The 25,545-nt window shown below is 43.7% G+C and overlaps 1 protein-coding gene across 1 annotated transcript; it reads right to left on the bottom strand.

The window, feature by feature from the left end:
- On the bottom strand, positions 1 to 23,543 carry MCM3 (minichromosome maintenance complex component 3). Its single transcript, XM_033142693.1, has 17 exons — positions 23,427 to 23,543; positions 22,837 to 22,949; positions 21,462 to 21,670; positions 20,068 to 20,198; positions 19,081 to 19,319; positions 17,142 to 17,250; positions 16,272 to 16,425; positions 15,586 to 15,717; positions 14,185 to 14,393; positions 13,046 to 13,220; positions 12,153 to 12,279; positions 10,420 to 10,570; positions 8,464 to 8,604; positions 4,931 to 5,028; positions 3,387 to 3,478; positions 2,461 to 2,533; positions 1 to 721 (listed from the first exon to the last, which is right to left on the bottom strand). Exons 1-17 carry the CDS (start codon positions 23,502 to 23,504, stop codon positions 523 to 525), a joined length of 2,430 nt encoding a protein of 809 aa, XP_032998584.1. The 5' UTR covers positions 23,505 to 23,543; the 3' UTR covers positions 1 to 522.
- Between the last annotated feature and the right edge of the window lie 2,002 nt (positions 23,544 to 25,545).

The following is a 25,545-nucleotide window of genomic DNA, read 5'->3' as shown; positions in this document are numbered from 1 at the left end:
TATTTGCAGAGCTGTCTTTGGTTGCAAATATACTTTAATAGCTTCATTCACTACAACCACATTTGGGTTATTTATTGAAAGTCCGTGTCAAGTAATTACATTTGCGGAGAAAATTTGTGCTGCTAAGTAACAACAAATTGCAGGTATGGATAGGCTGTGATGGTTGAGGGGACCAAGGTGAAAAGCTTAGAATTGCACCACTGTGCTATGTCAGCCTCTATACATTTAACAACAGGAGATTTGCACAGATGTTTCTTTCCACCAGTGGTTTCTTTAGGACATACCAGTGATTTTTAACTAAAGATTGCAATTAAGTACTTTTGAATGTAAAGCTTTTCTCCCTTGCAAGAAGAAAAAAAACCAAGGCAAATAAACCCACGTAAATGTTTCATAACATTGGCACCCCAAGTTGCAGTCAGTTCTCCTAATCTAGATAGCTCAGCTGAGGCAAGCCAATCTTTTTAGATGGTCCCTCTAGGAAGGTGCTGAAAAGGGGGATTCTCCACACCAAGGAGCTGTTCATCAGATCAGGAAAATTATGTCATCTGACATCATGATCTGGTTGTCATCTTGCATCTGTTCCAAGGCCACCTTGACTTCAGCAGATGAAAAAGGGTTTGGGTTGTCTCGATTGATAGACTCCATTAGGCTCTTCAACCCCACAGACTGCGCATGAGCCGCTTTGAACACCTCCAGAAGGGCAGCCTTGAATGCTTTCAGCCTGTGCACGTAGAAGAAAGATAGATAGATAATACTTTATTCGGCTATAAGCCCACAAGGTAAAACAAATCAATAAATAAAAACAGCATTTTACATTCTAAAATATCAACTAAAATATTTCAACGCATAATCTCCTTCGCATTACTTACAATCTCTAGATGTACCGTATTATGGCCTTAAAGATAAGGATGGAGCATAGAGTTTACTAGATTTTTAATAGTCATGAAGCATTCCATGAAGTCTTTTATATGAAAGAACTGAAATCAGGAATCTGGCAACCTGTAATGTTCTATAAGAGTCTATGTCCTGGAGTAGATAAGCTAGATGCAATTCAGGTGGTTTAGCAACAATTTCCAGAATGATTGAACTCAGGATCCTTGATCGGGGAACACTGTATAAAGGGCAATTTAACAAGATATGGTAAAGGGATTCTATTGATTTGTTATCACATGCGCATAAAACAGAGGTTTTACCGTTAGAAAATCAATTGCTCAGAACATTTGAGGGGAACACATTAAATCTGGCTCTAACAAATGCAAATCTGTGCGACGCAACCGATAAGGTAGACAGATATCGAGGTATCTGGGGCATAGATGTAATGCCCAGATTTATCGGAGAACATGTACCTCCACCTGTAGTAAGATTTTGTTGCAAATCAACCTCCTCCAATCTTTGTTTGATGACCTTTTTAGCTGCAATTAGATCTAAATTTATTAAATCGGAAGGAGAGATTCCATAAGACAACAGTTTGGAATGGATTTTTGTTGCCCATGGGCTGATGAATTCATCTCTCCAAAGGCAGTGAATAAGATGGTAATTTGGCAATTTATGCCAATAATTAAAGGCATTTCTCCACATCAGAATCTCTAGGGAGGGGATCTTAAGTTCTAAGCGAATGGCAGAGTTGCTTACAAATAAGGAGTCTAAACAGTGTGATTTGGCTACACAGTCCTAGGCTACGCTCTCAAGCCACGAAGCAGCTAAGATGCTTTTAAAGAACCGTGTCTGAGCTCTGACTCTCCCACCGCTGTCTGCATATTATTCTCTGCCTCTGCCACAAGATGGCACAGTGTTTCTGCAGCAGGAAGTGACAGCAGTCTGCAGTCTCTATCCATATTTAATAGAGAGAATACAGAACAGGGTGAAAGAGGGTGAACTGAATGATCCCTCAAGTGGGGCACTTTGGATCTTAAAAAGGCCAGCCATGAAGCCACTGAAGGAAATGCTTATATTTATGCCTTATGAGGCTCAGGGTGGGGAGATGGGAAAATCCCTTGCTGGATCAACATGAAACTTAACAATGAACCAAAAGAGATGCAGCTAATTTGCATACTTTAGTCATAAATAACTAGCATCATTTGACTATCTTTCAGACATGACAATCTTGGGTCTTATTTTTAAATTACTTTGTCGAACTGCAGAAAACTACAGTAAGACTGAAATCCCAACCGCGCTTACCTGGGAGTAAGTCTCATTTAACTCAATAGGACTTATTTCTGAGTAGACACAGCTGAGATTGCACTGTTAGCCTCTGAAAATAATACTGACCTTTGAGTTTTCAAATCAAGGGTCAGAATAAGCGTGGCCTTCTTTCATTTTATTTATTTAAACTACCACATTTTCAAAATGACCAGCCACAAGACTACTTGTAATTCTACACAGTCCCAAGGATCACACTAGTGCCTGAGTCTGCATAACCATTAAACTCTGACCTGTAATAGTTATCTGCATACTACCCACCTGGATTCATCCAGCTTTGACTTAGTCTCACCAGCGCCCAAAGGTTCAGCAGTCTTGGGAGTGTGTGCCTCAACTAAATAATATCGAGGAGAGATGAGTTAAGTCTTGAAGGTGTCACAAAAGAGGGGAATGCACTGTCAACTATTCGCCAAACTTTGATCTATTATACACCAGCATAAACTTTCATGGACTCAAGTCCTCTTCATCAGGTGTGTCTAACGGGTAATTAATGAATAACAGATTTGTTGCTATAATACATTTGTTCAGTCCTTAAGCTACAAGACTTTGTTGTTTTTGCTGCAACAAACCAACACAGCTCTCTCTCTCTCTGGAAATTACCCTGTTTATATAGCAAATATTTAACAGGCAGCCCGTGTGGTCTAGTGGGAAGGCATCAAGCCAAGCCCTATGACTGATGCTATAATCCTACATCCACAAACCTAGTAACAAGTCTCACTGAATTCAGTGCGACTTACTCCTGTTACATACCTTTTAGTTTCTTGAGTACTGTTACCACCGAAAAATAAAACACTTTTTTTTTTGTTAAAGAGCAGTGGATTTTAAGAGACACAAGAGCAAAGTTAACTCAAAAGGTTTGTAAGTACCGGAGAAACAAATACTGTGTATATGAACATTACGCAAGTGGTAAATTCTGGAATGGCGAAAACAGAAAAGCAGCAGTTTTTCATAGTCCGGGGAGTTCTCCAGGGAAGTCTGCTAGTTGACACTAAGCAGCTCCAAAGCTATCACACTTTCAGCAAGCTTGCCAGAGGTGAAGTGACTTTTGCAGCCAACTGCATGCTTAAATCCCTTGTGGGCAGATTCTACTGTGCAACTGAATCAAAAATATAGTGCATGAATGCTTTTTTGGGGGTCTGAATCCATTCATCTACTAGCCTGAGACAGACCAGAGGGAAACTGCTCACCTTCTGGCATTTCCTCTTCAGTGTCACTGAAGGAATAGGGATCATGAGTCTCCCCTTCTGCTGGCTCACAATCACTAGAACGCGTCTTCCTCCTACAGAAGGACAAAAAGTTTATAGCAATATTCCCACCCACAAATGGTTAGTAGAGGATACCTGGAGTGTGTAGATTTGCGGAGAAAGGGAGGGAGAGATGAGATATTGAGCTAGAAACATCTTATTTTATTTTTAAAAACTGTAAAAACTTATTCTGTGAAACTCTCCCTCCCTTCTATCTTCTACCTTCCCACCCTGCGTATGGGACTGAAAAGGAGAGTAAGACTGGAAGCAAGTGACAACGGGAGGCAAAAAGCCACGGACATGATCCGTTCCGGGGTGCTGTTCGCACCCCAAAAAGTCCACAACCAGAGCGGCACTTTTACGCATGCGCGAAGCGCTGATAGAGCGCTTCTGCGCAAGGGTGAACCGTGCAAAACGCTTCTGCGCATGCAGCGAAACCAAGATATGAACGCTTCCAGGTTTGCTGTGTTCTTAACATGAAAAAATGCATCCTGAAGCGGCTGTAACCGGAGGTACGATTGTACTTCAGGTTTGTCCTTCAGGTGGGTTTGAAACTTGCAGCCCTTCAGATGTTGCTCAACTACAACTCCCATCAGCTCTAGACAGCGTGGTCAGTGGTCAAGGCTGAGGGAAGCGGTAACTCGATTACGTCTGGTCCCCCCATCCCTGTTTTAGAAGAAAGCGGTCCAAATTATTCCAGATTTTACATTAAAAGCCATATTCTATGCGGCAACCTAATTGTAGCCATTTACATTCCTGGTCTCTGCTACTTGTCTTTAATTTAGGTGGATGTATTGGGGAGGGGGGAACGACAATTATATTGCTTTTTGTTTTAGATGTCATTATTTGGGGTTGGAGAAGGAATGTGCAACCCGTTTGCTGAGCGTACGCTGCCCACCTGCCCATCACCTGATGTCATGCGATGCTTCCCTTTCAGAACTTCCAAGCAAACCTTAGCAAGCACCCTTACAAGGGCTTTCCATAGGACCGGGAGTGCATCTTGCTTGATCAAAGGAACAACCCGGATTATCTGGGCCAGTGAGCTGCATATAACTGTCTGAAAGCAACCCACCAAGTGAGCCACTGGCTGAACAGATAGTTGCAATGAGATGGAAATGCATCTGGTGGCAAGATGATCCATTAAATATTACAAATTTGTGGTTCTGCTATCTATTGCCCAATGAAGACTTCTTGAAGAACCAAAAAAGCACATTGTGAGAGCCAGTGCGGTGTAGTGGTTAAGAGCGGTAGACTCGTAATCTGGTGAACCGGGTTCGCTTCCCCGCTCTTCCACATGCAGCTGCTGGGTGACCTTGGGCTAGTCACACTGCTCTGAAGTCTCTCAGCCCCATTCACCTCACAGAGTGTTTGTTGTGGGGGAGGAAGGGAAAGGAGAATGTGAGCCGCTTTGAGACTCCTTCGGGTAGTGATAAAGCGGGATATCAAATCCAAACTCTTTTCTCCTTACACTGCTTTTCTTTACTTACCTCTTTTTCTCTCTTGTTTCACTTTCTTGTGCAGCTTCATTCTCTGTGTCTGAACCATCTTCAGTCTCCTTCTTTCGCTTCTTTTCTTTCTCCAAAACCTTTGAAATGAGAGAAGCCCAAAGAATCTTTAAGTAGGTCTACTAAACAACCATTTGCTCAGGAGCTGAGAAGTCTCAAAAGCAGAAGCCATCAGCATTGTGGCTCCTTAGAACAGGAGGGTGAATCTTAGGTAGTTTTAAGCCTTAATTAAGGTTCAGTCTCCAAATAAATGAGCTACCCAACACTGTACTTTGGGGAGACATATACCAGTAACCTGCACAGAAGCATGGTGACTTCTGTGTTATGATTAATACTACAAGGGTTTAGAGACAATTTGCAGAAGAACGCAACCATTCCTTTCACAACACACCTGATAAAAACTGACTCCGATTTTCCTGCTCGCTGCACCACAATTATGTGGCCATTAGCTAGACGCTTTTTTATTTCATCAGGCTTATGCAGGCAACTAAGAATACCTATTTCCACAACAGTTATCTGATTTAAACTTGTTTTATATGGCTTTTATTGTATGGTTTTATGCATAGCTATTGTGAACCGCTTAATTTTAAAAAGTGAGATGGCTGTTGGATGGACAAATAGATTGATTGTGAAAGAGAAAAACAACTACCAGACTTTTAGAAGACATCTGAAGGCAGCCCTGTTTAGGGACGCTTTTAATGTTTAATAGATTATTGTATTTTAATATTCTGTTGGAAGCCGCCCAGAGTGGCTGGGGAAACCCAGCCAGATGGGTGGTGTATAAATTATTATTATTATTATTATTACTCAGTATAACAATAAGCTGGCCACCTGCACCTGTGAAATGCTTCGTAATTCAGGAGACTGTAAATTCTCCTACATGTCTCAAGAAGGCACAACCCACAATCTCACTCAAAAGCTCCCAGGGATGCTACTAGAGAAGTAAGCATTCATCACTTAGTATGGCCACCGCAGCCTGTTGGCTCCAGCTTGCCGTCCATGACATGGAGCTGAGATCAGGATCCGCCAGCTAATGTCCAAGTAACGAGGGGCAGATTCATATATATTAGGTTACTAACAAAGGAAGGTGTCTTTTACTGCACCACACTGTTGGTCCATCTAGCTGAGCACCACTTCCATCCTCCAGGGTTTCCAACAGGAGCCTCTCTCGGCCCTACCTGGAGACAGTAGGGGTTGAACTTGTGATCTTTTGAACATAAAAGCATGTGCTCTGCCACCAAGCTACGTCCCTTCCTCATGAGTTCAAGGAGTCTGGGCAGGAGAAGAGGCAGCTTGCTCCATTTCAACTGCCCATCCAACCTGCAGCATTCCTCCTTTCGTTTCCCAATCTCACCCTTTGTACGAAGGATTGCCAATGTGTGTCAAGATACCAAATACAACCCAAGTGAAGAGAATGCTATCACCTATGCACAACTGCTCAGAAATCTGCAGGAGGGCGGGGGATGACAAGATTTTTGTCTCTTGGAAGGATACTACTACAACAACTGACTTCTCAAGTGGTCCTAACAGTGCTGCAAGTCACCACATGTTAAACAGTTACCTGTGCTCTCTCATTCTGCCCTTGGCTAAGTGGGGCAGCACCATGGTGCACTTACTTTTTGCTACTGAAAATCCTCTACCCTTCAGGAACAAGGATACATGTGTTGCTTCAGCATAAGCAAATTGCCCTTTGATCCCCTCCTGAAGCACTAGTACTGTATTTTTCGCTCCATAAGACGCACTTTTTTCCTCCTAAAAATTAAGGGGAAATATCTGTGCGTCTTATGGAGCGAATGGGGGTCCCTGGAGCTGAGTTGCCCAGGGGCCAAAAGCAGATAGTGCTTTTTATTTTACAAAGAGAAAAGGGGGTGTTGAAAGGACCCCGCTCAGCAGCTGATCAGCAAGAGATCGGGAGAGAGATAAGAGTCCCGGCTCCCTTTCAGCCCCGCCCTCCATTGTTGAATGTGCTGCAGAGGGAGGTTGTTTGTTTCCCCAGCGACATGTGACTGGCTGATTAGATTATCCGTCTGGAAACTGTAGAAAAGGCTCCCTTTCCTTTAGAAGCTGCAGAAATGTGAGTTGAACCCCACAAAAATGGGGCTTTTTCCCCTTTGCAAAAGGAGCTTTGCTTTTCTCCCTTTGCAAAAAAGCTGCAAAACTTTTAGCTGATCCTCAAAAAACCCCAAAAACAAACACAGGGTTTTTCCCTTTGCAAAAAAGCTGTAAAACCTTTAGCTGATCCTCAAAAAAAACAGGGCTTTTAGAGGAGGAAAACCAGAAGAAAAAAAATTCTTGTTTCCTCCTCTAAAAACGAGGTGCGCCCTATGGAGCGAAAAATACGGTGACTGGTCCTGCCTCGACCCTGGTCAGAAGTCAAGTTCAATAGAGCTCTATTTTGTGCAGTAGAGCTGTGCACAGCAACGACCATTGCCAGGGAAAAGCTTCAGCATAGCAGCAATAATTCTGGTTCCTGCACTTAGCAGAGTGATTGAGTTCTCCTGTCCAATCCAGCGACATCTGTGTAGCAATTCACACAAGTGCTGAGCCATTACAAATCTCTGCACAGCAGATACCAATACAGGTTTCTGGAGCAGCAATGCAATTCAGCAAACCTCTGTGGCACTTGACGAGAAAAGACCTTCTGCCGTTTGTGAATATGAAGGTAAAGTCCATCTAATTACTGATCACTATAGGCCAGGGTGGATTTGATTTAAATCAAATCCATTTAAATCAAATCAATTTAAATCACTAGTGAGTAAGACTTGATTTAAATCTTTTTCTCTTTTTTTTTTACAGAAAGACTCATTCTTCCTGGTATAATCTTAATATTTACAACCAGATGAAGGTTTCATTTTTGGAATAATAAATGTTCAGAGTAGTTTTTACGGTTATATCAAAAATTACTGATTTGGTTATAATATTAGAGATAAATTGACAGATAATTATGAAATTATTGTGAGGTTTAATAAGTTTACTGTTTATATTTGGATAACTTTTCTGCTATACTTTACTAGAAGGAGAAAAATAATTTCCTTAATAACAATTTAAACAATTTATTTAACTAAAACAATAACATTATACCACATGTATCCACGTTTGTTAACTGACGTGGTTAAACGATTAAAAAAAAACTTAGACTGAGTTTTAGCACACATGAAAAACTTAAAACAAATCCTTATTTCCTGATGAATAGCCTTTGGACTATAATGTAACTTAAATAGAAAGCTATCTTTAGAAAGATTTTTCCTCCAAAAGCATTTCATTTTAAAAAACTGATTTCAATTAAAAAAATCTGATTTAAATAATAAAATCTGATTTAAATTAAAAAAAATATCTTTGATTTTTATCCACCATGCTATGGGCCACCTTGGGAACATTTACAGGGAAGAACACTTGAAATAATGGATGACATTAATACCATTCAAAGATACAAGCCAAGCAGTACCAAATACCTGTCCCCAGGTTAGATGCATTTTTTGGGGTTATAACAGGCAATCCAACAACAGTTTGCACACCTTTTTGAAGTAGGCAAATTGCACCAGCTCTAAAGCAGCTTTGGCATCCTGCTTGTCCACTGTTTTGCTCATCCTGGCTTTAGCATGTGCCGTTGAGAGTCTGATCAATGTTTCCAGCGTACGGGCTGTTATAGGGGAAGTCTGGAAAGTAAGATGGAACCATTGAGCTGCTGAATGATAAAAAGAACCGAGACTCCCTATCTCAGGCAATCACTTGTAGAACACACACAGCAGCACATAAAAGGGAGAAGCCACAGGGCTCTTTTGCTATAGCCAAGCAAGGAGACTGCCAAGGTTATGCAGCTGACGATTCAAGCTGCAGGACAACCAACTGATAAGCACTACATGCTGCTGTAATCTTCCCCAATGTGAACTGCAAATGTCACTCCCCACCCCCCACCCCAGGCAGGAGATGACTACATACAGCCTTTGAAAAAGGGAAAAAAGTATGAAAACCAAATAAATGTAATTTCTCAGATCCATAAAAAGGATCTGCCCCACCCATCTGCCAATACTAGTATGCTGCATAGAATCATAGAATGATAGAGTTGGAAGAGACCACAAGGGCCATCCAGTCCAACCCCCTGCCAAGCAGGAAACACCATCAAAGCATTCCTGACAGGTGGCTGTCAAGCCTCTGCTTAAAGACCTCCAAAGAAGGAGACCCAACACACTCCTTGGCAGCAAATTCCACTGCTGAACAGCTCTCACTGTCAGGAAGTTCTTCCTAATGTTTAGGTGGAATCTTCTTTCTTGTAGTTTGAATCCATTGCCCCGTGTCCGCTTCTCTGAAGCAGCAGAAAACAACCTTTCTCCCTCCTCTATATGACATCCTTTTATATATTTGAACATGGCTATCATATCACCCCTTAACCTTCTCTTCTCCAGGCTAAACATACCCAGCTCCCTAAGCCGTTCCTCATAAGGCATCGTTTCCAGGCCCTTGACCATTTTGGTTGCCCTCTTCTGGACACGTTCCAGCTTGTCAGTATCCTTCTTGAACTGCGGTGCCCAGAACTGGTGCCCAGAACCTCCTGGTGAGGTCTGACCAGAGCAGAATATAGTGGTACTATTACCTCCCTTGATCTAGACGCTATACTCCTATTGATGCAGCCCAGAATTGCATTGGCTTTTTTAGCTGTTGCATCACACTGTTGACTCATGTCAAGTTTGTGGTCTACCAAGACTCCTAGATCCTTTTCACATGTACTGCTCTCAAGCCAGGTGTCACCCATCCACCTGGCTGCATGCAGCTGCAATTTTTTTTGACAAGCATACGTTAAGTTCAATGGGATTTTAATCCTGGGCTACAGGCTCAATTCCTAGATTTTGTATTAAAAAATCCTTCCACGAAAGCTCATACCAAGAACAAACTTAGTTGGTCTCTAAGGTGCTACTAGAAAGAATTTTTTTGTTTTTGACTATGGCAGACCAACACGGCTACCAACCTGTAACTAGATTTTGTATGTTATGGATGGGGGCCAGGGAACGTGATGATGCTCAGGTAACTTCCATCTGCACAAATCCTCTTATTAAGCAGTGCTGCAGCCCTATACCATTGTTCCCCTGCTGCTGTTACTCAGAGGAAAGTGAGGATTTCCAGGCCACATTAGGCTGACTGAAAAGCAGCTAAGCTGCACATCAGAAAGCAAAACAGCTGTCATAGTCAAGGCTACTTTGATCCAAATACACAGTACAATTATTTGTTCCTCCTCCTAAGAGTTCAAAAGAAACATTTCCTTTACCTCCGCAGTCCAGTGGTGTAATGAAACTGCCCATTGCCATCCAGAAACCTTTGCAGTTCAGCAGGTATCGGAACCTGGGTTTCTTTGTGTCTTAGCACAGTGGTCTTGTGCTACTATATCACACATAATATGTTATTTTCTCAATTTCACCTTTGCTCTCCTCCCCCACCCCACCTTTTCTCCAGTAAAAAGGACCCAGCTCCCTACTCACTCGAGCCACATCAGAGCTGATCTGGTCCTGACTGCGAAGAGAAGAATATTCCTGAGCAATGAAGGCTGCTGCCTCCTCGGTCAAGACTGGCTTGATCATCTTGGCGAAGTGAATGTATTTCCTCATGAACTCCACGCTAACAATCTTCTCTCTGTTTGGCAAACACAAAGTGATCCAAGTTCTGTAAGCGATTCAAACTAAGTTCCTCTCTTCAACATATCAAATACAGAGCCCTGACTCTGTATTTACCTATAGGCAGAGGTAAAAATATGAGAATTAAAGCCAGTGAACCCCTTTTGCCATTTCCCTTTTACGAACCCTGCAGCCTCACCCCCCCCAAACTAATCTTTGTACTGAGAACGGTGGTGGAAGCGCCTTGCAGGAGGGAAGTCTCAGAAAAATGCTGGGGTCTGTGTGCCTCTCTGGGTGACTCTCCTTACCTCCAACTCCCAGAAATGCCCTGCACAGAGAAGGCAAGTAGTAGGGGAGTCCCCAACACACACAAAAAATGGGGGAGGCGGAATCTTCTCTATGAGGAAGAGCAACAGTGCTTAAGGCTTTTTATGTTTAGTGGGGGGAAACTACTAAGGGGGGGGGGTAATATGAATAAAAAGCTTATAAACCCATAAATGCTGGAGCCAAAAGATCTCCCTAGTTCGCCTCTCTTGCCACAATACATGTCACCCAGTGACTTTGGACTGGCAATAGATCCACCACAGACAGAAGTACTACACAATAAGCGTAAGGAAGTCAATGAATTTATTGCCACAAGGTGCAGTGCTAGTTGGGGGTTGGACAGCTTCAAAAGTCATGGAGGATGCATCCTATCCTATAGCTAATCCCTGCAGTGAGAGGCTGGCGGGCAACTGGAGTGGGGCAATGTCTTCCGTCCCCTGCCTGTGAACTTTCAGACACACAGCTCACCACTGGAAGATAAAAGCTGGACCTTTGGTTTGATCCAGCTGAGCTGCTCTTATACTAACTAACCAAAACTTCCTGTCAGTTCCCGAGAAAGCAAAAATATTGGGAGTGTGTGTGTTACCGTATTTTTTCGCTCCATAAGACGCACTTTTTCCTCCTGTAAAGTAAGGGGAATACCTGTGCGTCTTACGGAGCGAATGGTGGTCCCTGGAGCTGAATTGCCCAGGGGCCAAAAGCAGATTGTGCTTTTTATTTTACAAAGAGAAAAGGGAGTGTTGAAAGGACTCCGCACAGCAGCTGATCAGCAAGAGATCGGGAGAGAGATAAGAGAGTCCCAGCTCCCTTTCAGCCCCGCCCTCTATTGTTGAATGTGCTGCAGAGGGAGGTTGTTTGTTTCCCCAGGACATGTGACTGGCTGATTAGATTATCTGTCTGGAAATGGTAGAAATGGCTCCCTTTCCTTAAGATTTTTCAGAAATGTGAGTTAAACCCCATAAAAATGGGGCTTTTCCTCTTTGCTTTTCCCCCTTTGCAAAAAAAGCTGCAAAACCTTTAGCTGATCCTCAAAAAAAAGCAAAAAAACAAAAACAAAACCCCAGGGCTTTTAGGGGAGGAAAACCAGAATTTTCTTGTTTCCTCCTCTAAAAATGAGGTGCGCCCTATGGTCCGGTGCATCCTATGGAGTGAAAAATACGGTATATAGGGCCCCTGAATGTAGGCTATTGATTTGCATTTGTGTACGGTCTGAAGGCTGTGGTGCTTTACATCAATCAATCTTATCTGCAAGGAGGAAGACTGTGGGAGGCACTCACTTCCTCCTCTTAGGCCCATGCAGTAGATCGTCGTGTTTTTCATACACCTGCAGCTCGTGGTCCTCCTCCTCAGCAAAGGCAGGGTCATCTGTGGCCAACAGCTCAACGGTGCTACCCAAAGGCATTGCTGGAAATAGAAGGGAAGGGTTGCCTGGAGACATATCTAGGACACATTCAATTACTATAGCAACATACACAAAAACCTGCACCTTCTCACTGTACCGTTTCCTGAAAAGCTCCATTTAAAATAAAATAAATAAAAATCTGAGCAGCAGAGAAAGTTTTAAGCCACTACCGGTGAGAAAATATTATAGCGATTGGGCAGTGCCTTTACTGACATGTGCATGGGCCTCTCTAGACATGCACTGTGTGCTCTGTGGCACCATTCCTGTACACAGCCATGTAGAAGTGGAAGTTCTGGCTGGTACAGCTTCCCTGCAGGGATGAGAAGAGCCAAGCTGCCAAAGCTCCCTCTAATAATGAAAGCAGGCGTGGTGAAATAAACTTGCCTCATCAGTCCAGTTTTGACTCTTGACCCTACCCACAAGGGGCATGTGGCTCCCAAACGGTTGCCCAGGAGGAAATGTGGCCCTCGGGCTGAAATGGTTCCCTGATCCCCGTGATAGGAGGAAAGTCTTCTGCTTTTTCTGCCCTACACACCTGCATGGAAAAGTTCTATTTTACCCTCAACTTCCAACCTGACTTCCTATTAGTTGCGGTGGAATTCCTTATCTAATGTTAGGAGCATCCCTGGGTTCCACAGGCAGCTTAGCATGATCATTCCACTTCCCACAACAGCAAGTGAAGACCTGAACATGTGCCATGGCACAACTCCGATTAATTCTCATGTCACACAGGATTTCCCACAAAGCTTTTCAGGAAGAGAGACTCACCGTCTCCATCCTGTTCACCAGCTGCTCTGTAACGATGCATCCGCAAAACATGGTCCGAAATCTCCCGATCTAGCTCTGGATCCATTTGATCCAAGACAATGAAGAGCAAATCAAATCGAGACAGTAAAGAGTCCTGCAGGCCAATGTTCTCCATGGGGGTTTTGTATTGGTCATACTGTAAAAAGTTATATGGGAAAAAAACATCGCGTTCAGCCTGCAGCTGTCAAGGGTATCTTATTCCTAAAGAGGGAAATAAGGCCTACTTGGATGGGGAGAGCAATAAAGAGAAACCCAGCATTTTCTGAAAAAAAAAATAAGAAGCACAAATATAGCTACTTATGCATACCACTGTTTTTGAGTACAGAAAATGCAAATGAATTGACAGCCCAAGCTTGCTATGCACTTTCTCCTGCAGTTCTCTATTACATCAAAGAACTCCATTTTCAAATAAAGACAAACAAACAAACCATTGTGGTGACTCTGGCCTGCTTGGCAGGGCTATTGCCATTTTAAAAACCAATTTTGGGAGCAACAACAATCACACGTCTATTCATATGCATATATACCTTGTTTCCGTTGCCTACGTATTATAGCACTTTGTTTTAATTGTTTAATATTAAATTATCTACCCTGAAATATTTATAAGCAGGCTGTAAATGGATTAAATAAAATATGTTCGGTACAATTCACAGCATGTACCTGGGTCATTACATCGTGAATCTCCTGTTTCTGTCAGCAAACACCATGTCAGCATGGAAGACCACAATATCAACTCACGTGGCAAGTTCTTCTGGATCACATGTTTCCAAGAACTCTTTCTCTATCAACTTGGGGGAAAGAGGGCAGGAAGCACCCTACCTGCTTGCCAGTCACTGTGCAAAGTGCAAAATGCAGATTGATGCCAACTGGAGAATTCCACCTGAAACTATGCCAGGGGTTCGCTACCAGCAGTATGTGAGAATGTATAAGACCCTCTGAAGAAGGCTATCCCCATATTTAAGACGACACAACTTCTTTAGCTGCAGCCCCACAAAGTGACTAACAAAACCAGTATCACAATTTAAAGCAATAAAAAGGAAACAGGAATGGTCTGCAAAGTCAACAACTTTGCCATTAGGTGTGCCTGAAGAAGTACTCACCTTTCCGTACACCGGGTTGGCAGCTGCCAGGACACTGCAGCGGGCATTGAGCTGGGCCTGAATACCCGCCTTGGCAATGGTAACGCGCCCTTGCTCCATCACCTCATGGATAGCTGTGCGGTCAATGTCAGACATCTTATCAAATTCATCAATGCATACCACACCCCGGTCAGCCAAGACCATGGCACCTGCTTCCAGACAACGCTCTCCTGAAGACAGTAAATTGAGAGGACACATTCGTTTGGACACAGCTCCCTTCACACCTTTGCAACTAGGTGGATTGGAATACTGATATCCAAGCACTCAAGTTTTGTACTACTTCCCCATTTCCATGAACGCAGTAAGCTGTCCCAGCACTGTCCCTTAACATTCAATAAGTCCTACAGAAGAGCAAAGACAGTCTAGCCCATTGCTTTGGGCCTCCAGTTGCCCTGGATCAGAAAATCGAAGCACACATGTTGATTACACCCATCCACTGACCACAACTTGAGCATTCATCCCAAAGTTAGCAAAAGTGACATGCTAAGCAGTACATACAGGTGAAATTCGAAAAATCAGAATATCGTGGAAAGGTTCATTTCTTTCAGTAATTCAACTTAAAACGTGAAACTAATATATGAGATAGACTCGTGACATGCAAAGCGAGATATGTCAAGCCTTTATTTGTTATAATTGTGATGATTATGGTGTACAGCTGGTGAGAACCCAAAATTCACAATTTCAACTTTGGGGTTTTCATCAGCTGTACGCCATAATCATCACAATTATAACAAACAAAGGCTTGACATATCTTGCTTTGCACATCATGAGTCTATCTCATATATTAAACTCTAGTAGCTAATGAAAACAATTGCTTACATAAATGGACTTTTCCACGATATTCTAATTTTTCCAGTTTCACCTGTATTAGCCAAAGGCTGCTGTTCTACCTCAAAAACAGGCTATTTAGCAGAATTAGCCCCTAGAGTACTGTTTCCAGCTATGAATCTACCAATAATCTGTGCAGATCCTGCACATAAATGCTTACTTCTGCAATTCAACTAGCAGCAACATTGTACTTTCCCAATGCCTCACTTCTGCTCAATGCAAATGGGTTACAAAGGAGGATATCAAACATGTTTTTGTCCACAGATGTTAGAAAGGATTAAAACATGCACCCATTTTTCCAGCAAGGAACACAAAGACCCAAACCAGTTATAACCAGCAGAGCAAGAGATATAACCCAATTTGTAACAGCCATAAGGCAGCTTTGCTCCCCACAGAGCTGTGCCCCATTGATGTCTCCAGTTCTGGCTCCAGCTGCCACGCAAGAACACACTATCTTGACTTCAAAGTGCCAGTCATCAGCCTGTGTTTCCCACTGCAGTGACTGCTAACCTTGCGTGTTAGCCTGCTCCTTACCAGTTTCCGGATCTGTAGTGACGGCGGCAGTCAGACCAACTCCAGAGGAACCCCTGCCTGTGGTGGGGATGGCCCGTGGAGCTGTGCACAGCACATAACGCAGCAACTGAGACTTTGCAACAGAAGGGTCACCTGAAAGAGAAGAGACAGTGGACTCGTTATGATGTTAACACCGCCTCGGTACAGAACCTCCAGCCTTCCAAGCCTCTTCATTTTGGCCCATGAGACTGTCATGGCCAAACCATGCTCACCTGCCTTACACTTGATGCCATCTATGGCATCAGGTATGGGGCAGACAAAGCTGAAGTTGGGCCAAAGGGGGTTTTGCAGCCATTGCTGATTGGCTGGTGATCAGCACCCAAAAAGCCCTATGCAAAGTGCTGTGCTCAGGGCTTCACAAGTGCTGGCCAACAGCTGACTAGTGCCACTTGGACAGTGCCTTTGCCCATAGGGTTTGATTTCAAATTGCAGAAGCCCAGACAGGTCACACAGGGTCACAAAGGCATTAGGCGATTGACAGATGAGTGGCCCAACTACTACAGGATAACTAAGTGGCACAGCAATACAACAAAATAGAATTAAAACATCTTCAAAACAATTAAAAACATCTAAACTATGGCTGGCAAGCTATGAACATTTCCATGATTATTATTTTTTTAAAGAAAAGTGCCCGCCCACAGTCATACCAATTAGCAGGATGTTAATATCCCCTCGGAGGCGACTTTTGTTATCCAACACCTTCTCCACTCCACCTAGCAGCATGCAGAGAATTGCCTTCTTGATGTACTCATGGCCATGGATACTGGGAGCCAGAGATCTTGAAAGTTGATCAAACACATCCTAGTTTCAGGAAACAATAGCAGAAAAATGTATTAGGAGGAGCCCATAGACAATTAACCACAGTTTCAAATGGCAACAGAAATCAAAACTACTTTCGAGGCACATCAGGAAAAAGAGAGTTCCGCCACAATTGTATGGAGGGTCAGAAGTGGATTAAGGTAACACCCACACTGGAACTAATATTTTTCAGTATCAGCTGAAAAGATATAATACAGTGATCATGATGTATTATGGGATATGTCAGTGCAAGATGGCACTACAGAAACACACTAAAATTTATTTGCTCATTAGCAGTATTTGTAGGCTAGTATACACCAAAGTTTCTCAATGTCTCACAACAACAAAACCCCACAATTTAAAACTGAATAAAAAATAAAATAAGCAGAGTAAAAAGGGCTTAAAACATAATATTTTAAAAAATTGAAGACATTCCTAATCTTACTTTTAGTTTTGATTTTACCATAAACAGGCTCCTTATAATTAAGATCTAAAGCCCTTCACATTACTCTCTGCAACCACAGTTTTTAGCACAAAGTTTACAAGGTCCACTTAACACATTCCATTTTTAGGCACATGGTTAAAAGCCTCAGAGCGGTCAGTGTGACTACAACAAACACATGCGTTATTTGCAACTCTGCTGAGTCAACATTAAAAGCAAACCTGAATCTTCCGAAGCAAAATACGTGAAATTGCCCTAACATCATAGCCCTATTTACCTTTGAGTGGCTTTTGCTGAATTTTTTTATCTTGGAAATATCAGCTGATGAATATTCAGGCCGAACCTCCTTATTCATTTGCTTCACTTGGCAAGCGATCAGAATAGTTCTAGAAAGGGTGAGAAAACACCTTTGTTACAGGTCTGCTTTGTTACAGGTTGAGACTGACCAGCTGCAGATTAGCATAAGATAATTAGAATCATAGAGTTGGAAGAGACCACAAGGGCCATCCAGTCCGATTGCTCAAAACAAATTGGCAAATGTTAGTTAACAAGTGTTTGGTCCATTTACAGTGAGTATCTAGAGAAGGTACAATGCCCAGGGAGCCTTTTTTGAAGCCAAAATCCACTTCATGACATTAATAACCGCAGAGCTGAAATGTTTTACATTTTCAAAAGACTCATATTCATTAAAAAATATCCCCAGTTCATATAATAGAATTTAGTGATTTAGCACTATGTACACAAGCCACCTAGTGCTAGATCACTAGGTGGCTTGTGTACGTAAAGAAGGCTGATCGCCGAAGAATTGATGCTTTTGAATTATGGTGCTGGAGGAGACTCTTGAGAGTCCCATGGACTGCAAGAAGATCAAACTTATCCATCCTTAAAGAAATCAGCCCTGAGTGCTCACTGGAAGGGCAGATCCTGAAGTTGAGGCTCCAGTACTTTGGCCACCTCATGAGACGAGAAGAGTCCCTAGAAAAGACCCTGATGTTGGGAAAGATGGAGGGCACAAGGAGAGGGGGACGACAGAGGATGAGATGGTTGGACAGTGTTCTCGAAGCTACTAACATGAGTTTGGCCAAACTGCGAGAGGCAGTGAAGGATAGGCGTGCCTGGCGTGCTCTGGTCCATGGGGTCACGAAGAGTCGGACACGACTGAACAACAACAACACACAAGCCACAATGAGCCTCAACTAATTACATACTACCTCCCAGCCACGGCTGCTTCCCAATACTGGCCTCATGTTGAAGGGAAGTCTGAAGTGGAGGAAGCCTGCGCACACAGATGGGGAACAATGCCATCTCTCCTACAGCCCCTTCTCCTTAATTTAGTGTAAGAGGCAGGTTGTACTTGATCAGCGGAAAGGGAAAAGCCTCAGAAGCACTTCTAGCAAACCCAAATTACCTAGGAAAAGTAATAATTGGCTACTAAGCCAAAGAAAAATTTGTGGATCTTTGAATATGATATTAAGGTTTCTGGGTGCTGCTACTTTCCTACATTTAAGAATGGCATGTTCAATGGGAGGAGAGGGGAATTGTCAGATTTTGCATTCACAATTTACATATTGGCATGTGTAAATTCTTATGTATGCACCACCTGCAATTTTAGGAGAAAAGTGTGATGGAGGAGAAACAAAGGAAACCATTTTGTGAGGGGCTTCAGGCCAATTCTTATGATGCCAATTCTTATGATGGGAGAGAGACAGAGAAACACAAACAAAACAAACCTCATATCAAGAGAGGCCAACCGAGATCACACAGACCAGAAACAGCAAGTCAAGGCATAAAAGGGTCGTAACAACATGTGTGAAGGACAGAATCACACAATTTATCAAGAGAACTAAGATCTACATGATGCCCTTTAGAAGTCAGGCTATCTAGAATTTTTTCCAGCACATATATTTGGCAACGTCCTTTGTGACATAAACTGACATTAATCCTCTTACAGAAAGGGGGGGGGGGGGGGTCTTGGCATACCAATATCTTCCCTAGGACAAGGCAGAATCTTTGTAAACTGCCAGAAGAATTAACAGAGAAGAGGAATGATGTTTGAAATGTTGTAATATGGTTACCATAACTAGGCAGATAATGTCTTAAGATTCTGTGACAAGTAGGCAGCAGTAAGGGCAAGAATCCATTACAAGAAGCTTTGCTGAGTAGCTTGATTTTATGACAGCACACCAACAAATAAGCTTGCCTGCTGAGCGTTTTACCTAAATGTCCCTGAAGTGTAGCCACCTTTCTTCCCTGGCAGACAACGGAACGTCCCAATGACCTGCACTCTGTCCCCTGGTTTCACCTTGTCTACCAAGTCATCGTCTAAAATGATGTCCACAGAGCGAGGGAGCTGCCCAGCTGGTGCTTTTTCTGGCATCTCTTGGATTGTGATTGTCTGGTGGTCCTTGTAGGTAGACAGGCCAAATTCTGTCTCAAGCGGGTTGTTGTCTTCATCCTAGACAACCAGCGTAAGATTAAAATATAACTTGCTTTTTATTGTTTTTCACACTGGGTGGCGCCCAGGCATGGTCCAAGTGCCACTTAGGGAAATGCTGTGGTTAAGTAATTTAGCAAGGTACGTCATGTGAGATTATTTTAACTGTAAGCTTGGAGGATCATAAAATAAATGGTTATTTAATTGGCAAATAAATTGAAGAGATTTTGATAGACTCACTACTTCAACACATCAACACTTTCTACTATTATTATTTGTTAAATTTGTATACTGCCCTATACCTGCAAGTCTCAGGGCGGTTCACAACGTATCCAAAAACAGCTGGTTTTTCAGCCAAAACAAAATCACCACAGTTAAGGAGTTACAAGCTGACCAGTATATCCTGTAGATCACTATGTAGAAGCAGTTGCTGAAGCATCTGTTGCTGCAGCACCTGTTTTTTTTTTTTGGGGGGGGGTTACACACAGAGATATTGAACAGCACAAACCCTTTCACACAACTATTTGGGGGTGGGGTGGGGTGCACGTCATTTAGAACCAATTTTCAGGGAGCACAAAGGGCAGCACAAATAGCCTCCCTCAATTCTCTTTCCTTTCAGAAGAAAAAGAATACACGAAAGAAGTATTATTAAAGAGGTAGGAAACTGGGGAGAAAATAGAATTGAGATAATTTGGATAAAAGATCCACTGAGAAATGTCCATCCTATTGATGGGAACACCCTTGAGGACACGGAACCCACTTGGCTCACCTTGGTAGGGTAAACAGCAGCTGATGGAAAAGGTTCCAGGGATGTCATATCTGTGTACCGGCGCTCAATTGTCTTCTTGGTAGCAGGGCAATAGTGCACACTACGCACAATCTTTGGGCGGACCAAAGAACCTGTGTTGGAGTGGGAACAGGGAACAGCCTTTAATTTTGTTTTAGGTCACAGTATTCTGAAAAAAAAAAATAGATGTTGCATAAACACCATTCACCCCAGACAAGTGAAAGTCCAAATTTCCATTTCAGAGCATAACTTTTCGACTGTGTTACATTAAAAGCCTGATTCTGTCCAGGGCTACAGCCTAATACTTGTTTAAATATGTTGCAACTGACCCCAAAGGAAATCTATTTCCCACAGGTGCTTCCTTACTCCCCAGGAATAGCCATGACCAACATCAGAGCTCATGAACGTTCTTATTCAGAATGTGCTTCAACATTCCCAATTCCTTGTCAGATTCCTTCACTGTCTCTCTTCCAGCTAATGCAAAGACTGGAAGAAATCCCACAGCTAGACTGACACGTCTCCAAGCTGGCTGGGGGAAGAGTCTGCTGCTCCTGGCCCCCTCCCTGTACCACTGTTTCCACACAAATGTCCTCTCCCACAGTAGCATCAAGAGACAAATAACGTTGGAGAACACCCCACCCCCAGCTACCCATCTTCCTTTGTGAGTGGCCCCACCCCAGTCAAAAAAGGCATTTGCCAAGGTAACATTTACTTCCACTCCAATACACAAGACCTATACAGGTATACAAGACGCATAAAGTGTGCATGCACACGAAAGCTCATACCAAGAACTAACTTAGTTGGTCCCTAAGGTGCTACTGGAAAGAATTTTTTTTTTGTTCTGACTATGGCAGACCAACACGGCTACCCACCTGTAACAAGACGCATAAAAACGCACAGGGAAAAAAACAAGGAGGGGTTGTGAGACCACTGCACCCCTGCCCTCTTCAGTCTGGCACTATCAGCCTCGATTTGCAGACCTGCAGAGGGCAACTGTGTGAAACAAGCACCCTCCAGAGTCCTGCATCCAAGGAGGCTCCCTGAGCCCTGTGGAACCCATGGATACAAGAAGCTCCCTGCTTCACACAGTTGTCCTCTGCAAGTTGAGGCCTGTGGGCAGCATACTCATTGCCACTGCCCCCCATGTTTTTCTCTATACCTCATGGCAACACCCAAATAGGGTCACTATATATCCATTATGCCACACTTAGCTTTGCCCTGCAGAGTCATTTACTTAGACCACTGAGGGTACCGTACATGTTTTGGCAGAGAAATCATGAGAGGTCCTTAAAGTGCTTGAGAAGACTACCATTGGTCCCACTACACTCCCATCCATGCAGTATTAAAAGCTGTCCTCACTTTGTTTTTTAACTCACATTTTGTTACAATACCCTCCACACAGACAATGCAGCTGAGATAGTGGGATGTCAACGTCCGCGGTGTCACGTGTTTAGATCCAAAGCTTCCCTCAAGCCCAATGTAAAAATCTTCGTACTGCTTGGAATAGGTGGCGTCAACAGAAGCAACAAAGTCCTTCAGGGCACGCTGGAAAGCCACCATCTCCTCAAAGGCACTGTTCAGCAAACTGGAGCAAAGATGAACAAGACTCTGGTGTCAAAATCCCTAATGCCATGTCAGCCCCTACCAAGACATCAGTTGCCGGCAGTTTTTTTCCAGGGGAAGGGAGACAGAAGATCCCTGGTCTTCTAAGGCATGCTTATTGGCCTTCCTCCCCTTTCCCATCTCTGTGGCCAGACAGTTCTTTCTTCCTATATGGAAACTACATCAACTTCTGCCATTTTGCTCTACGTGTGCTAAATCTTCATAACACTTAGGCAGGAAGAACCAGCTGCATAAATGTAAGATAGGAGGCACCTGGCTTTCATGTATGATCTAGTTGAGATTCCTGCACTGCAGGAGGTTGGACATTGCAGGGGGAGGGTCCTCAGGGGTCCTTCCAACTCCACAATTCTATGATTCGATAATGGACTGCCCTAGCTAAGAAATGCAACACCTGGAAGCTTTCCAATGACAAGAGCCAGAGAAATCAGCAACCACTGCTCCTGAAAAGCCCTTAAGACAGCCTTCTCTTCCTTTTTCATCTCTTTTGAGGTTATTGTTTACATTGTATTACCACTTTCATATTTTCAAACCGTGCTCCAAATTTAATTCCACATATACAAGTTTCTTACTAAGGCAATTTTAAACCATTTTGTATCAGTCACATTGACAGTAGCATCTTATTCTTTTAAAATTGGCTGTCATATGTAGTTGTTTTAACATTCGTTTGGGAGCTGCCCAGAGTGACTGGGGAAGCTCAGCCAGATGGGCGGGGTACAAATAGAGAGGTGCCAGGCAAGAGTTCAATGGGAGAAGCTGTGGGAAGGAAGGCAAAAACGAAATACGGAGAGGAGGCAGGCGGAAGTTCAATGGGAGAAGCTGTGGGGAGGCATGCACTTTCTCTTTTACATCTTCCTTTTCCATTTCACAAAACGAGCCAGAGCAACGCGTGGCCTGGTCAGCTAGTATATATATATATGTATGCAGTTGTACAGGAGGCAGTGAGATGTTCCTGAGCTTGCAAGTACTGTAGCTGACCAAAAGAAAAGGGAGGGGGAATGGTAAGAGTTGGAAGGGACCCTTAGAGAAATCTAGTCCAACCCCTCCGCAATACAGGAATCTCAAGGAAAGCATAAACATACACACACTATATCTATCAATCCGCGGTGACCCAGTGCAACTGTAACTTACCGACTGGCTCTTTTCTCATTTTTTCTTCGGAGGTCATTGATGTTCACAATCAGGCGGTACTGGTTGTCGCTAATCATGTCCCGGACTTTGCTCTGGTAAATCCCCTGGTCCTCCTGCAACAAAGATCAGATCCCAACTTTTGCTGGAGCCCAAGACCCAAAGAATTGCAAGGGCATCATGCAGGGCGACATCCCCCCCAAATAGAAACAATCGCAACTATATGCCTATACACGTGTATAGACACACATACTGTACACACAAACACATACATATACGTGCATATGCATATACATATCCACGTAGTATAACGTTCAGGATGAGCGTGAGCTCTATTCCCTGGAGGCTTAAGCCCTCCTTCCCCCGAGAGACACCCACCCACCCAGGACCCGCCAGGGCCTTCCGCCAAAGCCCCTTCGTTTCCATAGGCACCGAGGCGCGTCGCCCAAACAACCGGGATTCCAACGAACTCAATTTACGAAGCGAGGCGCGCCGAGGCTCAAGTCCTTACGAGTCAAGAAACTGCACTCTGCACATGCTCGGGCGCGCCCTGCTCCTTCCCCTCGCGGGCCACCCCCGCTCCTCCCGCGCACCTCGTCGTCCAGGAAGTCCAGGTAGTCCCTCTGGGCCTCCCTCAGCTCCGCGTCGTCCAGCGCCACCGCCGCCGCCATCCTGCCGCCCGGCTCCGTCCGTCCTCCTCCCGCTCCGACTTTGGCGCCAAAAGCGCGCCGACTTTTCCCGCCAAACGGAGCGGAGGGCGGGGGGGCGGGGCTCTCGATCACGCCGCCCAATGGAACGGCGCGCGCGGCGCGGAATTCCGCTCGCGGCGCCGCGCACGTCCGGAAACAGCCAGCCAATCCGGCGGTAGGCGCGGGAGGGAGGAGGCGGCCCCTTGCGGCCCCGGTGCATTGTGGGGCGTGTAGTTCGCGGCCGTGACTTCCTGGTTTGTCCCGGCTTCCCAGAGAAATGAGCCGGCCTGTAACACTGCAGCCAGGAGGGGGCGCTGAAAGTTCCAGTGCAAGAGTGCAGGTTCCTTTGCTCTCCACTGCCCACGATCGGGAGCCTGTTCTCCCTGGGATTCTCCAGGAAAGAAACGCCTTGCAGGATCAGGCCCGGCCGGGAATAGCCCGCCACGTCCAGGATCCTGTTCTTGCAACACCCAACGTGGGAGGGGAAGGGTTAACAGCTCCCCCACCAAGACCCCACTTCCCATCCTGCCCTGCAACAGATACACACACACAGCTATTCAAAGTGTGAAAACGGGGGTTGTTTTTCTTTTAAATCAATGCAGCCACACGATTGTCATGTCCCGCTTGGCTCAAGAGCGCTATGCAAAGGAGCCTCTGCAGCAGCAGGACTTTCGTGTGAGGCAAAATGGGGTCCTGTGTTACTGGGAATTAGAGAATACATCTTTCAACCTGATCTCTCTGTATTTCTTAAATAACCTGTGATATTAAGCACATGATTTTGACTACTGATGCCAGTGGTCCTCCGTCTGTCAGCAAAGCAGCACTTACCGGTACACCTGCAGTTGCAGGATTGCTCCCTTAATCTTTCCTCTTTTTTTACACTACAGAAGTTGTGTTCTCCTTTCACACATCGTCGTGTGTGCTTAATTTGGTGTGTTTAGTAACAAATAGCCTACCCCAACATTTTTCTTGCGTTTGGTCATATCAGCAGAATCAGGTGCCACAGAATATCTGTTCCGCATTTATAAGAACTCAACTGTTTACTTTGGAACTCCCTGCCTATTGAGATCAAGGAGGAGGTGCCTTCATTGTACTCTTTCCAATACAGTACCTGCTAAGAAACATTCTTGCTTAGACAAGCTGGCCTAGATGCTTAGAAAGTTGTGGTAGTTTTAATCTGTTTCAGTATTTTAACATTTTAATGTTTTAAAGTACTGTTGTATTCCCACCCCCTGATTTTCTTGGTTTATCTTTTTGTAAACCACTTTGAGGTTTTTTTATGATGAAGAGGTATATACATTTTATTAAATAAACAAATGACAGCTGACACTGAGAAGTAAAGGTACTGCCCCAGGCTATAGAGTTATACCTAGGGCTTTCCCACCGCCAGAAATGGCATTGTCTCCCCTGATTTTTATTCATGGTTTTCCGATTCATGGTTTCTTAGATTTCCCAAGTGTTGTGTTCTTTGTATACTGCTAATGATTAAATGCCTCACTAAGACTCTCAAGCATTTCAATTTTCTGTTGCGTGTGTGTGTTTAATTTTTTTAAACAAGAAAAAAATATATATTATCCATTACTTCTTATATTTTTTGTATGTTTGGGTGAGGTGTACCATTACTCTAAATTTACATGTGTATATTTAGTAGGGCTTCTTACAACATTTTTTATATCGTGTGTTTGTGAACATATGTGTACTTCTAATATATTAAACTAAACGGACAAAAAAAATCAAGGTAAAATTCACCTCCAACTTTCCCTCAAAATAAGGTGTTCTATTGAAAACATCTATATTTGGAATCCCGTTAAAATTACAGTTACAGGTAGGTAGCCGTGTTGGTCTGCCATAGTCAAAACAAAATAAAAAATTAAAAAAAATCCTTCCAGTAGCACCTTAGAGACCAACTAAGTTTGTTCTTGGTATCAGCTTTCGTGTGCATATCTGAAGAAGTGTGCATGCACACAAAAGCTCATACCAAGAACAAACTTAGTTGGTCTCTAAGGTGCTACTGGAAGGATTT

This window comes from Lacerta agilis, chromosome 3 (genome assembly GCF_009819535.1).
Source record: "Lacerta agilis isolate rLacAgi1 chromosome 3, rLacAgi1.pri, whole genome shotgun sequence".
Lineage (NCBI taxonomy): Eukaryota > Metazoa > Chordata > Lepidosauria > Squamata > Lacertidae > Lacerta > Lacerta agilis.
Note: the sequence above shows the minus strand (reverse complement) of the source record. Positions and strands in the feature narration are given on the sequence as shown.

Coding starts and splice junctions, on each gene's coding strand:
- MCM3 (XM_033142693.1), bottom strand. CDS start 23,504: ATGGCGGCGGCGGTGGCGCTGGACGACGCGGAGCTGAGGGAGGCCCAG. Junction 13,221..14,184: donor CCAACCCGGTGTACGGAAAG/GTGAGTACTTCT, acceptor AACTTTTTACAG/TATGACCAATACAAAACCCC. Junction 8,605..10,419: donor TCAGCTCTGATGTGGCTCGA/GTGAGTAGGGAG, acceptor CTTACTTTCCAG/ACTTCCCCTATAACAGCCCG.